Here is a 13,315-nt window from a genome sequence, read left to right as displayed (position 1 = left end):
CCCCTTGTTGTCCAGTAGCCTCAGTCTGCGACGCAGACCAAGGAATCTCCAAAGCAACAATCTTTCTTTCGCTTTCTCGTAAACAAGGTATGAAGCTTTGTCGATCTCCCCTATTTTGAATTTTTGATACATCTCTGTTCTTCTTCCTGCTCTGTTTTTCCCAATGGGGTTTTCTCAAAGAAATCTCAGATCTCCTCTCGCTGATTCTGTTTGCTAATTGCTACCAGTAGCGGATGTAATTGAGTAATTGTGAGTTGGGCTTTTGTGTATGAGTTGAGGATTGAGAGAGAGAGAGAGAGATTCCATGTTAGCTGAGGATCATGGTCGGTGCCTCGGTGGATAGCCTATGAGGCTATGATGATTGTATTTTTAGTTAGAATTACCGACTGATGTCTTTGATGATAAATTACTGGCTAAAAAAAAAGAAAAATAAAGTAACAATAAGTGAATGAGCTTTTGTTGGTTAGAATTACCGACCGTTGTATGTTTTGATTGAAAATAATAAAAGCGTGAGGATGAGCTTCCCACTGAGTTCCAAACCTTTAAAAAAAAAAAAAAAAAAAATTGTGCACTTCTAATTAGCCTAGACAACAATTGGATCCCAGATCCGCCACTGGTTCTATCAGAGATTTTTAATAAAAAATATCAGATTGTTTATTTTGAAATGCTGACGTAAGCTCCAGAGACTTATAAAAACACAAAGGAATGGTGATCCGTATTATCCATCCACTGGGGAGCTAAAAGCTCAAAAAGCTCAGAGCTACCATCATGGCAAAGCTTCTCATCTCCAACACCGCCTCTCTCTCCCTCTCTCCACCCTCTTCCTCCTCCTCACGTGCTTCATTCAACCCTCCGCACGTGCCGCCGGCTCGGTTATTCCTCGCCGGGAAATCCAGCAACAGAGGCGTCACCACGGTGGTGACTCGAGCGGGCCCCACCACGAGCCAGTACGTGTTCGCGTTCGTTTTGCCGCTCTCACTCATCGCCTTCACCGTCTTCACCTCCATCAGAATCGCTGACAAGCTCGACAGAGACTATCTCGAGGAGGTTTGTCCCTTTTCTTCAACTGGGTTTTCGATTTTATATGAGTTTAACAATGCATTAGATTGTTCAGTTCATGTAGGGTTTTGGGTTTTCTAGTTGAACTTGAAAGGTTGGTAGTTCCAATCAGGGTGGAGATAGTTTTTGATTTGTTCATTTACTAGATTTGAAGCACAAACTAGTTTTGTTTGGCATTTGGTTTGCTATGAAGCCATGGTAACTGTTTATTACTTAATACATAGGATGACATGTTTTTGGAAAACGAGCTGTAATTGTCATCATTAGTGACTGTTTTTGGTAGTGTTTTTTTGTTTTACTGGTTTTTGTTATTGTTTTCGTATTTATTTTCAAGTAAATTATAATGTATGAGCTTTTCAATCAGGTTGCAATTAACCAAGCTATCAGGGAAACTGATGAGGATGATGAAGTTGACATGTCTCTGGAAGAAAAAGCTGCCGTTCCACGCACTCGTAATCGTCCCAAAAGGGAAGTCTAGATTTTCTTGTTGCAATAGTGTTATCTTTAGATCAGCTGCTGGCGTTCATTGTGATTTTGTGAATTCAAAATGGGAATAGAGGAACCTTGTAGACTTGTAGCTTCCAGCCAGTTACCTTATTTTGACAATTTTGTAGCATTGAGTCCAGTTGCACCTTCTTTCTTATAAGACAAATATTGTAAGTTGAAAGGTTGAATACCCCCAATGGCATGTATTGTGTCCATGTTTGTATGTAAAAAAGAGAACTATGGAATGAAGATACATCAATCTTATGATTTGCACAAGATATTTTCCTACTGGTGTTTTCAATGTGCATGTTCATTGTTGTCTTTTAAATTCTGAACTGATAGATTGCAGTTCACAATTCTGAGACATGAAAAGCAGAAATGAAGGGGGCTAAATCTAACCAGAAAGAGAAAGTATTACCTACTCCACCATCGATCTCAAGATGCAGAGTACAAAGTAGAAAGGTTGATAAAAGAATCCTGCTCAGTAGTTGCTTAACATGCGGCGCATTGGCCTAAGCTATTATTGATTACATGAAATTAGCATTCCCAAATTGCACTGATAAAATCATCCTTTATTGAAAAGAATCAAGAACTAAGACTAATATCCAGACAACAAACAACTTCTAATTTTGGGTGTTAGGCCAAACAGGTCAATTAAAGTGATACAAAGGTATATGAAGAATCAAACTAGTATGATAAAGTACACGAGTTACAATTAAACATAAGTCGCCTCCAATGAAGCAATCCTCTTTGTTATAGCTTCTCCCTTAGCTTCCAGTGAAGCAAGCTTTGCCTCATGATCATCATATCCAATCCTCAATTTGTCGTCGTCCTTGTATAATTCATCTTTTCCAGCAGCATTCCATCTTGTGTGAAACTCGTACTGCATCCCCATCTCCTCTTCTGAATTTATGTTCTCATCATTATCAGCATGCAACTTCTTCTTACCTTTGTCATCTTTTAAAATTTTCTTTCGCGAATCATAAAAACCAGACAAAGACAAATCTAAGTTTAGGAAATTTCTCTTCCCTAGTACACTTCGAGATGGAGATGGAGATGGAGATGAAGATGAAGATGAAGGAGTACTACTGATAGTATCTTTAATTGCCGGCGGGCTTTCGCTAGGAGATGAAGCAAGAGTGTAGGCAGGCTTTGCCTTGTATCTCCGGATAATGCGCTTGACTTCTGTAGGATCTTTAGGCCAAGTCTCTGCAGCAGCTGGTTGAGTAGTAGCAGTACTCTTCTCAGCTGGTTGGAACAGGATCACACCGACATCGATACCACAAAGTATGGAAAGCTCCTCCGCCTTCTTAAATATATTCATCTTTCGATCTCGATACATCTTCTTGCGAGCCCTCCTATGATCAGGTGACAGTTCCATGTTTCTATTATTAGGAGAAGGAAGAATAGCCATATATCGATCGATCTTATTCCTAGCACCATGCAAAGAAGGAACTTTATCTTCAAGCGAGCTTGCTCTGACCTTATAGGTTTGAGTAGTAAGTAGTTCCGGCTCCCAGTTACCTCTTTCTGGAATCCAAACATTGGCTTCCTCTGATTTATAGAGTAACAATAGATGACCGTTTTGGGAAATTCTGACTTGGATTCCCGACTAAAAGGGAATAGAGAATATAAAATTAGAATAATATGTTTCCTATTGCATGTTTAAAACATCAATTAGAGATAGTAAACGTTTTGGGAAATTATGATTTAGATTCCCGACTAAAAAGGGAAACGAGAATAGAAAATTAGAATAATATGTTTCCTATTGCATGTTGGAAACCTCAATTAGAAAAAGGAAGTATCCGCCAGCATGAGAACACGTGTCTTCCTTTCATAACAGTAGGATATTCCTACTTTCACAAGGACTCCATTCCCTTTAACTCTGTGAAAAAGCAGATCAATGCCTTCAGTTCCTGTTAATTTATTTACTTCAACCATTATTGTGAGAACTTTATTTAAATCAATATATGCTATAATTTTGGGAATGGACTGTCATTTTATTGAAAATGATTGGTCAGGGAGTAAAATACAAGTAATTCAAGCTGTCTTTTAGAATAGCTAGAGCTGAATTGTGCCCAAAAGTTCTCACTGATAAAACGATTTACAGAACATAAGACAAAATGACTCTGGAATGATCACAGATTCAACCAATGTAGGAGTTGGCAAAGAGCAAACGCCGGTACGACAAGAGAACGTCAAGTTGGAAAACTACACATCCCTTTAAAGGCTGCACACCATACTTTGTCCCTTAAAATTCCCTCACATTGCGCCACAAACTTGATTCCTTCATAATCGAATTTCTATGCCAAAAAAAATCATCATTGAGAACATCACACTGTTTGGCACAAAGCATAAGAGTTCTTGAAAAAGCACAAGATGCTTTAGTTGCTCAGCAAATAACTGGATCATTTGTACACTAGGAGATAGCAAGCCAATCTTCAATGACACAGGGCCTAGCTGCATGAACAAATGAGACAAATCATATATATAATTCATCATCTATTAAGAAACTGTACTATTTGTACGTACAAACAACAACCTGTGGGATTTACAGGTGAGCTAGGGGACACTTCAGTAAATGGAGGATACCTGTGTTAAGGATGTGAGGTATTTTGACATTATTTTCTGGAAATGGACAGAGCCTGCCAAGATGACTTACATCAGATGCACCGACACTATCACACTAACATATTAAAGAACTTGAAGAACTGCACGTGCATTCTGCTGTAACAAACTTCAAAAAGTTCCAGCAACCCAAATTTTTTTATTTTGAATTATTACTATTACAATTAATGTTAGTACTTGTTAGATCACCTATTGATATTGCTTTTAATTCCTATTCTGATGTACTGTATAAAGGTTGCCTAAGTCAACTCTCTACTGTACATACCTACTAGCCTCAGAGTATTGTTAGACAAACTTACTCTTGTACTCTCACTATTTTATTACAAAACACTGACTCCTAAGGGAAAAGAATGTATGAGAAATTATGAAACTCAAAAAAACTAGCATTATTATTTTCATTACAATATATCTTCTATAGGATAAAAGTTCAAAACTAACACAAACAGAAAAATCAAATATCTTCTGGATCTATCACTACACTGTATTATCATCAGTGGTGCAGCATATTAGGCACTTCCAATTAACTATGGCATAAATTACAAAAGAAAGATTGACCTCATTCATCTGTTCCAATTAATAAAGGAAACGGATCTCAAGCGCAAGATTATGAAAGCAGGTCCATTGTTCACCAGTTTCACCACCTTGTACTTGTATTTGTTGTCCAACATCTGTAAACGACATACATGATTTATGAACAAATGATAAACAGTTCACCAAATCCTGGCCAAAAAACTAAGTTTACTTAAAGCTTCAATTGCCAGTCCATACAGCAAGGATTTACGGTTTTCAGATCCTTTACCCTAACAAAGTTCTAAAATTTGGATGATGACATGGAAATATGGAACTCACTTGCTGTGGCAGACATATATGAATTTCAGAAAAGGAGAATGGTCGATTGAATATGGGGCTTTAGACAAAATGTGCCAACTCTATGTAACAAATATCACTGGGGTGCATGTTGTAGCTTCTCTTCACTTTGATGCTGAACAAAGGAAAAAAAAGAAGAAGAAACTTTCAGGTTTCTTTTGAGATTTGTACAGATAGCAATGGGAGCAAGCATATTCATGCAACTTCACATTTGCTTTTAAAAGTTCAGAATGTTCCTATTTAGAGATATCCAGTTACGCATTTCATTTTTATTTATCCAATCTCATATTTAATATGGTAAAACCTATAGTAATCTGTTCAATCAGTACCTGGCTTCATAATTTCAACCTGACAGCAGTTTACAACCCTTTGCTTTCAGCTTGGATTCTAAACCAAAAAACTTCAACCCTGACACTACCAGATCTGCTGTCTTCTTCTTCATGTGTTCAATTAACATATCATCATACACAATCATGTTGGCTTCTGTTATAAGTTTGCGCTCTTTCAAATTTGAAAATACCTTCCTTGTCTCCTCTATTGTGCCATGCTTACACATGCCAGAGATTATAGCAGAGTATATAACATGATCTGGTGGACAACCCTGCTGCATCATCTCATTCAGTACATCAATCACCTTCTCAGCATTATTGGATCTACATGCATGGAGAACGGTAAGAGAATACTTGAATGTCATGGGCCCACTTGTCACACTGGCTAAGCAGTCCCGGACTAGCAGCATAACTGCATCAATCTCTCCAACATTGAAAAGCCCTTTGGCAAGAGAGCGATAGGCAGCAATAGAAGGAACACAAGACATCTCAATTATCTTATTATGACAGGCACAAGCTTCATGGAGATCCCCTTCTTCAATATAACACATAATCGCAGAGCTATAAGTGGACGAGTCAGGCTGGAAATCAAAACTCTTCATCTCATCAAAGAGGGATAATGCTTTCTTCACTTTCCCAAATTTGTGGAGGCCGGCAATAAGGATATTGTAGATCGCAACACTAGAATAATTTTTAACTTTCAAGTCTTCAAACACTTCCAAAGCCATCATGACTCCATCCTCCTTTTCAGCAACATTGGAGAAGAATTTCGTAAGATCATCAATAACAGGACAACCACATTTCTCCATCTGTGCAAGCAACTCGCAAAAGTTATCCATTTTTTTCATCTCAGCATAAGACACCAGAATGGGACTCAGCGTCGCAAAATCCGGCCCAAGACCCTCTTGAACTGCAACTCGGAAAAGCTTATAAGCTTTATCCACCCGCTTAACATCACATAAACCCTTGATCAGAGAATTATATATCCCCAAATCTGCTCTATACCCTGATCCCACCAAATCCTTCAACAAATCACACGCTGCCCCAACCTTCCTGTCTTCCACAAACCCCTCAACCAGCACACCATAAATCGCTCTATCAATCAAAAAACCCTTCTCCTTCATCTCCCTAAACAACTCATACCCCTTCTCCACCCTCCCTCCTTTACACAACCCCGTAACCAGAGTCGTATACGCCATAGCATCCGCCTCAACTCTATCCCTCCTCATTTCCTCCCAAACCTTCAAACAACCATCCAAATCCCCCTCCGAAACCATCACCTTTATCATTGCGGTGTAAGCAAACACGTCCGGCTTACACAAACTCACCCTCATTCTATCCAAAAGCCCCAACATTTCATCAACTCTCCCAAATTTACACATCCCCTTTATCAGAATCATAAAAGTCACACTCTCCTCCACCAGCCCATCACCCCGAAAATCGTCGTAAACCGACAATGCCAAATCCAAATGACCCGTTTTGACCAACGCATCCATTACCCTATTGTACAAATAAACCCTGGGTTTAACCCCAAACTTCTTCATCTTCTCATAGACATAATAAACCCTAAGACCTCTATTGGCATCAGAGTGCATTCTGATCAGAATCTCAAACTGTTTCTCGGTGGGGGGTTTCCCCTGAGACTCCATCAAGTCGGGGACTTGGTCGGCCGACCTGAACCGGTGGGCCCGGTTCAGGCAATAGGTCAAGGCATTGTAGGAAGCGAAGGTGTGCTTGAAACCCTTTTGCTTACCTGCCCAGTGGAAGAGCTTGGAGGCCGAAACGGGGTCGTTTTGGACCTTGAGGACCTCGGCGACCAGGTCCGGGGTGACGCGGCGGAGCTTGTGGAGCTCCGAGACGACCGGCGGGCCCCAGCGGTTGCGGTTCTTGCGGAAGGCGTCGAGGATGAAGCGGGCGATGGGGGAGAGGAAGGAGAGGGGGACGGCGGGGCTGGGGTTGGGGGTGGAGGAGGTGGACGGCGGAGATTGGTGGGGGTCCCAGTTGGAGAGGTCGAAGGGCTGGGATTGAGTTGGGGTGGGGTTGGGTTTTGGGGGAGAGAGGCGGCTGCCGCGGACGGTGGGGCGGTTACGGGAGGGGTTGCGGTGGCCGTGGAATAAGGAGAACTTGGGAGGAGGGGGCATTCTGATGGCTACTCCGTCACATTTTGGAGGGAGTGCTGTTTATGGGCCTACTGGTTCGATTCAAAGCTCAACTTCAATTTTAAGGTTTCCACAAAATGTATATATTAGCCTAAAATGATAACTTTCTAATCAGATTCGTTAGATATTTAGATATTATACTAAATTGAAAATCGTTAAAGCATTTATAATCGTGATTTATCATTTATGAATATGAACGGTGAATTGACATATTTGATTTGTTTATTGATTTGATCTAGTTTCGGTACTTTAATGATTAGAAATTTGGAATAAAAATTTTAAAAGTAATATATTCTTGCATACATAACCCATTAACCCATGTTCGAGTTAACATTTGATCTAGTAGATAAAGTAATTTTTATTTTTTGCAACAAAATATAATAATCGTATGGTTACATTTGAGAAGAGTTATAGTCACCTCTCAAGACCGAAATATAGCCCTAGGTTTCGCGCAGCAATGCAGTGGTGCCCTTCGGATCCTATTGTAGCAGGGTGCTCTGGCGTCACACCTCCAGCCTCTAGGCATAAGCAGCAGGAGGATAAGGCTTCACTTTTTGGGTGAAGCGGTGGTGATTTGGTTGGACATGAGTTTGGAAGTTTGGATCTCTTTTGTGTTTGAGATCGAGGTCGGTGTGTCTGTTGTGTGGCGGCATTGGGCTTGCGGAGGCATTGATTTTTCTCAAAACTCGTTGGCGCTAGCTTATCGGAGTGCGGCTCTTTTGAGTTTGCTTGTTGTTTTCCAGGTTGGGTCCAAGGAGGCTTCCTCCATAACCCGCGTCAATGACTGAGGTTAGAGGCCGGCCGCCGGCGTGGTGATGGTAGGCTGTTCCCCTCATTCCTCAAGGTTCTATCCGAATGGAACTTTGTGGTAGAGATGAGTGTGGTGGACTTGGGCATTTGGGCCTCAGCCTTTCTGGGTTGCAGGCAATGGCGGAGCTTGCCCAAAAATTTAGGGGGGGGGGGGGGGGGAGGGCAATTTTCAATGATTATAATGTGTAATTTATGAAAATTATGACCAATCAAATGCAGCCACATGGAGGTTTGGGGGGGCCACATTCATCTTATAGCATAATGAGGCTCCGCCACTGGTTGCCGGAATGTAGTTTGGTGGGCTAGGCCTTGGGCCAGTCCATTTCTCCTTCTCTCTCTCTCACTTAGAATGGGGTTGGTTTGTGCCTTGGGGGGGTGACACTCTTTTGACCTTAATTGGTGGCCTTCCCTTTTTTTTTTTTTTTTTTTTTTTGGTGCTAGTGTACAACATTATGTTCCTAGGCGGTTGCATTTAGCTTTTGGGAAAGTAGGTCGGGAATAAGGGGGGACATACTGGATGTATAGGAAATAATGTTAACATACAAGTAACCGGTATCAAATCGCTTTCTATAGGCAACCATTAGCCTCTGATTGACACTGCTGAAGGAAGAGCCTTAAGAAAAGAAAGGCACCGAAGGTGTGAAGTCAGTAGGGGCAATGAAACTGATTAGGGCCGCCCTCTTGAATGAAGTCTATCCGAACCGAAAATATGAGTATTCAACCGAGTCAATTCAATCATCCGATACAGTATACACCATTTGACCGGGAAGCTTCTCTTTCTGAGCGAGATTGCTAAGTCTTCTGACCTTCTCGTCGAAAGACGTTCTAACGCTGGTCACAAAGCAAGAGCATAAAGTTATGGAAGAACTTAGAAGAGAAGGTTTATGTTAGGTTTTTATTTTGCTTTTTAGTATAGTTTATTTACATTTGGTTAGTATTCTTTTTCTTTTTTTTTGGGTTAATTTAGTCCTTTTTTTTTTTGAGAATGAATTTAGTCATTTGAATAAGTGAGCTTGTTAAATTGTATTGAGGATGTTAAGTAGGTTTCTGGTCTGGCCAACTTTTGCTTTGACACCATGATAAGACTGTTCTGGTGATGTGATTACTCTAGCCTGACCTAGTACGGTCATATGATTTTTTTATCAGAGGAATATATTTTCCTCTTCTCTCGAAAAAAAATAAAATTAAAAAAGGTGTTAAATTTGAATTTCATGATGAACAACGAAGATAAATAATAATATCCAGGATAATTATTATTGTGGAAAGACACTATTCTCACAAACTCGTTGAGAAAGTTGAAAGTGTTAAATCTATAAATACAAAAGTCATGATCAACATTGGAGGCAAATATTACTCGGGATAATTGTTGTAATCGTTGATGTATAAAGACAGCCGTTTATTACAAACTCGCTCAACCTTTAGTTTGATTGGGGAAATCCCAAAAAGTTAATATGCTAATGAAGGTGACATATTTGGTCAAGAGGAAAAAACCTTATAATATCATAGCCGCTCATGGTTATTTTGGCTGATTGATCTTACTAATAAATGATCTGGCATGTACAATTGTACAATGTACATAATGAAACTATTTTACGAGAACTTTTATGAAAGTCTTCACTTCTCTTCAATAAGTTTTATTTTTTCAGAATTTATCGTAATTGATTAATTAACATATTGATTAACCGTATTCTGAAACACCAAGAAAAATCATTGGCTTATCAGATCATCCGTGAAAATGGCTCGACAAAAGAAAAACAAATCCAGAAGGTCGATTTGAAAGTGTTACCCCTATAACACAAAGCTCATGATCAACAATGGAGATGGGTATTGTTCAAGATAAAACCTATGATCAACGTTGTTACAAATTCTTATAATGTATTAACTCCATTCTGAAGCATAAAACCAATAACACCGGACACAGTAGCAATTTGAAACCCAGAAAGCAAACCAACTTCGCAACTCGCTGACTTCACCTGAGAACAATATACATGAAAACACCTCATCTTATTTGGGGGAACAACATCAATGAACCAACACATTTTTTCTAAGAGGGACTGACATTTTCTAAAACAGAACGTTTCAATTTATCTCACCAAACACCACACAAGCAAACCACTTGTGCGATGCTATCAACAGAAAGCTGGTCTAGGAGAGAGATGAAAGCACATGTCTGCACAAGCTGCGAGCACACATAAGCAAATCACTTGGTGTAATGCTACAAGCAGAAAGCTGATCTTCAAAAGAGTAGAAAACTGGTACGTAACAAGGACACTTCAAGTTATGAGCTCAACCAGTCAACATTATGCACACCCCCGTCTCAGTACTTTCTGGAGAACAGGAAACTGGTCCTGGTAATAATATTACTATTATTCAGTTAAAGAAATTACTAGTTATACAAGGATGCATGGTGCAAAAAAGTTTAGGCATCCTCTAAAATTAAAGCCCTCAAACTATAGCTGACGTAGCAATAGCATTACCAATCTGGAAGATTGGACTATTGCCTTATCATGAGACAACAGAGATGACATGCTATAGTATTTAGATGATGTTCACACGTCCCGTTCTATTGTCTCCATCCATAGATGTTTTCAAAATCCATTATCATCAGTTAGCAGTTCAAAAACATTTGTCAAAACTGAACCCTTGTTCTCTATCACTGGCTACTCAAAGCCAAAACTGAGTCAGCTGAGCCTCTTTCTATTGTTTGCCCTCCTCCAGTATCCACCTGTTTGACAATCACTCCCTTGAAATCTTGAGCTTTGGGATCCTGCTATATATTGGTGAGACCGTTCCCTCTTCTGGCCACTGTGATTCGTAGTTCCCCATCTGCTACCTTTTATCCTAAAATCCAAATTATTTCTCTGGTTAATACGGCTGTCACACTGTTTCCAACCTCCACAATCTTTCCATCCTCGATCTTTTGTTAAAGCTTCATTATATTGACTAGGACCACACTCCCAAGGATTTTCACCATGATCCAAATTCTCTGTCTCCGGCTGGTTGGATCCCCAAGACTTATTTAAGGGATCACCCCATCTATTATTAACTTTCACATGGGTAACACCCTGACAGTCCCGTCCCCAAGGATTGCCACCATCATCCCAATTCTTTGAGAGACTGTTTTTTGCCATCTGGCTCCATCTCCATGATTTATCCCTATCTTCCCATGCAGTATTTTCCATTCTTTCATTGCTCTGAGTAATGAAGCGTTCCCAAGAGTTGACTTCACCACTAACCAAATCTGTATGATTATTCCCCTGGTTCCAGCCCTCTGCTTCATTTTTCAAATCCCCACTACTTTGCATATTGTCACATTCCCAAGGATTTGTAGGAGTATCTGGAAGACAGTTATGTCCATCTAAAGGAATAATAGCTGAATGTTCTGTCTTCCTCTTTTTCTGCCCCAACTTGTCATTTCCTTCTCCATCTCCATCATCAGGAGCAAAGTACTCACGATCCACTTCCTTCACGATATCAGGATTGATGAAAGGGTTCCAATCTATTTCATCAATATAAATATCTGAATCAGGTAGAGAGATGTCACAGTGGAGGCCGTTGATGTCTGCCCAAAAGCGCTTTTTCGCATTTTGAAATGCCTCCTCACCAGCTGAATCGTCCCAATTGAGTACATTACTACTGCCATACATATAATTCTTGGCATCTACCACCTTCCACCATGGTATGGACCCGATCAAAGTGCAGTATTCCTTTTCCCATTGAGGTACACCATCCCGCCAAAACTCTAATAAAATAAAAAGTTAAGAAAAGATAAAAGAAATAAGTAAGAACCCAAATCCAACACTATTGCAGTATTGCTGCCAGAAGTCTCCAGCATAACAATACTCAAGGAGATCATACAAGATAGTAGGAGAATACATATGAATTTCAAAGACATAAAGAGTTAGTGCCAATGTGCTAAGAGACTTATAGAGTCTAAAGTTGTTTTATGGACTACCAATTATGTTAGAAACTGTACAATGCACGAGAGTTACCCTAAAGAAAATAAAGACTTTGTCTTCTTGGCAATAATGTACTAACAGGTATATCACAGATTGATGTATCATGTAACTAATAGTTGTTTCTTCAGATAACCCAATATTTTAAACATCAAATAAATGCCATTCCAAACTGCAAACCACACATTTATAAATAAATAAAAAAACCAAGCATCCTCTTCTACAAAATTTTAAGTTTAGGAGCCCAAGGCATGCAAAGTTGGATTCAATTTCAATAGGAAATGCACTGTGAGGACAAAGAACATGCACATGAAACCCAAAGAGATTGTGTTCTAACTTCTAACAGGTCACAGGCACTTAGGGTGTTAACACCCACCACGCATTTTCAATAATTTTCTAGCAAGATTCAATATTTTCTGGGGAAGCAAAAATCTTCATCACTGTTACATTATCCAAATTGAAATGAAGAATAGAATGAGAAAGAGAGAAAATTACCTGAAGGGGGAGGAGGTCGAGGGTGAAAAGGAAGAGGGAATGGGCTTGGAAGCTTTTCTTGACGGAAGAATCTGCGATTGGGGCGATGTCCCCATTTACCCATTTGATCAAATCATAGACTGATTGGCTTTCAGAACAACTAAATCCAAGATCTTGATGAGGTCAAAGAACAAAGCTTTACTTTCTTTTCTGTGTCTCTGTGAGAGAGAGAGAGAGAGAGAGGGGCGGCAGACTGGGTTAAATCTTTGAACCTTTTTGTCTTCCCAATGTAAATTCTTCTTACTGTTTTGGGCTTTGGCCCTAAGAGTTCAAACCTCAAAAATGCTCATTTTAACACTTCAATGCAAATTAAGGAGAGTTTCTCCGATAAAATTAATTTTTTATTTTATTTATTTTATGGGATTTTTGAGAAGAAATGAGAATGCTTTCTATTATTGAGGCCAACAATTATACAAAGGAACCTGTTACGGAGATGACCTGATTAAAATAAGTTTCCAACACATAACATAGTACTAACAAACACAGC

The 13,315-nt window shown here is 39.7% G+C and overlaps 3 protein-coding genes across 8 annotated transcripts; 1 reads left to right on the top strand and 2 right to left on the bottom strand.

The window, feature by feature from the left end:
* Window positions 1-706: 706 nt before the first annotated feature.
* LOC133717233 (uncharacterized) lies at window positions 707-1,836 on the top strand. Its single transcript, XM_062143911.1, has 2 exons — window positions 707-1,047; window positions 1,424-1,836. Exons 1-2 carry the CDS (start codon window positions 769-771, stop codon window positions 1,535-1,537), a joined length of 393 nt encoding a protein of 130 aa, XP_061999895.1. The 5' UTR covers window positions 707-768; the 3' UTR covers window positions 1,538-1,836.
* A 1,688-nt stretch (window positions 1,837-3,524) lies between these two features.
* On the bottom strand, window positions 3,525-7,600 carry LOC133714409 (pentatricopeptide repeat-containing protein At4g20740). Of its 5 annotated transcripts, none has more exons than XM_062140516.1 (5): window positions 5,370-7,600; window positions 5,023-5,155; window positions 4,729-4,841; window positions 4,088-4,190; window positions 3,525-4,005 (listed from the first exon to the last, which is right to left on the bottom strand). In XM_062140516.1, the coding sequence occupies exon 1, from the start codon at window positions 7,508-7,510 to the stop codon at window positions 5,384-5,386; it is 2,127 nt and encodes a 708-aa protein (XP_061996500.1). In that variant the 5' UTR covers window positions 7,511-7,600; the 3' UTR covers window positions 3,525-4,005; window positions 4,088-4,190; window positions 4,729-4,841; window positions 5,023-5,155; window positions 5,370-5,383. The 5 variants fall into 5 exon arrangements, with proteins under 5 accessions (XP_061996500.1, XP_061996502.1, XP_061996499.1 ...); XM_062140518.1 differs by having other exon boundaries at window positions 3,525-4,001; XM_062140515.1 differs by having other exon boundaries at window positions 4,138-4,190.
* A 2,486-nt stretch (window positions 7,601-10,086) lies between these two features.
* Window positions 10,087-13,061, bottom strand: LOC133714410 (uncharacterized). Of its 2 annotated transcripts, XR_009848660.1 has the most exons (3): window positions 12,790-13,061; window positions 10,432-12,080; window positions 10,087-10,311 (listed from the first exon to the last, which is right to left on the bottom strand). XR_009848660.1 is itself a non-coding variant. In XM_062140520.1 (2 exons), exons 1-2 carry the CDS (start codon window positions 12,890-12,892, stop codon window positions 11,020-11,022), a joined length of 1,164 nt encoding a protein of 387 aa, XP_061996504.1. In that variant the 5' UTR covers window positions 12,893-13,061; the 3' UTR covers window positions 10,087-11,019. The 2 variants fall into 2 exon arrangements, 1 of the variants encoding a protein (XP_061996504.1); XM_062140520.1 differs by having other exon boundaries at window positions 10,087-12,080.
* Window positions 13,062-13,315: the final 254 nt, after the last annotated feature.

The sequence above is a fragment of the Rosa rugosa genome, chromosome 6, assembly GCF_958449725.1.
Source record: "Rosa rugosa chromosome 6, drRosRugo1.1, whole genome shotgun sequence".
Lineage (NCBI taxonomy): Eukaryota > Viridiplantae > Streptophyta > Magnoliopsida > Rosales > Rosaceae > Rosa > Rosa rugosa.
Note: the sequence above shows the minus strand (reverse complement) of the source record. Positions and strands in the feature narration are given on the sequence as shown.

Coding starts and splice junctions, on each gene's coding strand:
- LOC133717233 (XM_062143911.1), top strand. CDS start 769: ATGGCAAAGCTTCTCATCTCCAACACCGCCTCTCTCTCCCTCTCTCCA. Junction 1,048..1,423: donor ACAGAGACTATCTCGAGGAG/GTTTGTCCCTTT, acceptor CTTTTCAATCAG/GTTGCAATTAACCAAGCTAT.
- LOC133714409 (XM_062140516.1), bottom strand. CDS start 7,510: ATGCCCCCTCCTCCCAAGTTCTCCTTATTCCACGGCCACCGCAACCCC.
- LOC133714410 (XM_062140520.1), bottom strand. CDS start 12,892: ATGGGTAAATGGGGACATCGCCCCAATCGCAGATTCTTCCGTCAAGAA. Junction 12,081..12,789: donor TCGACCTCCTCCCCCTTCAG/GTAATTTTCTCT, acceptor TTATTTTATTAG/AGTTTTGGCGGGATGGTGTA.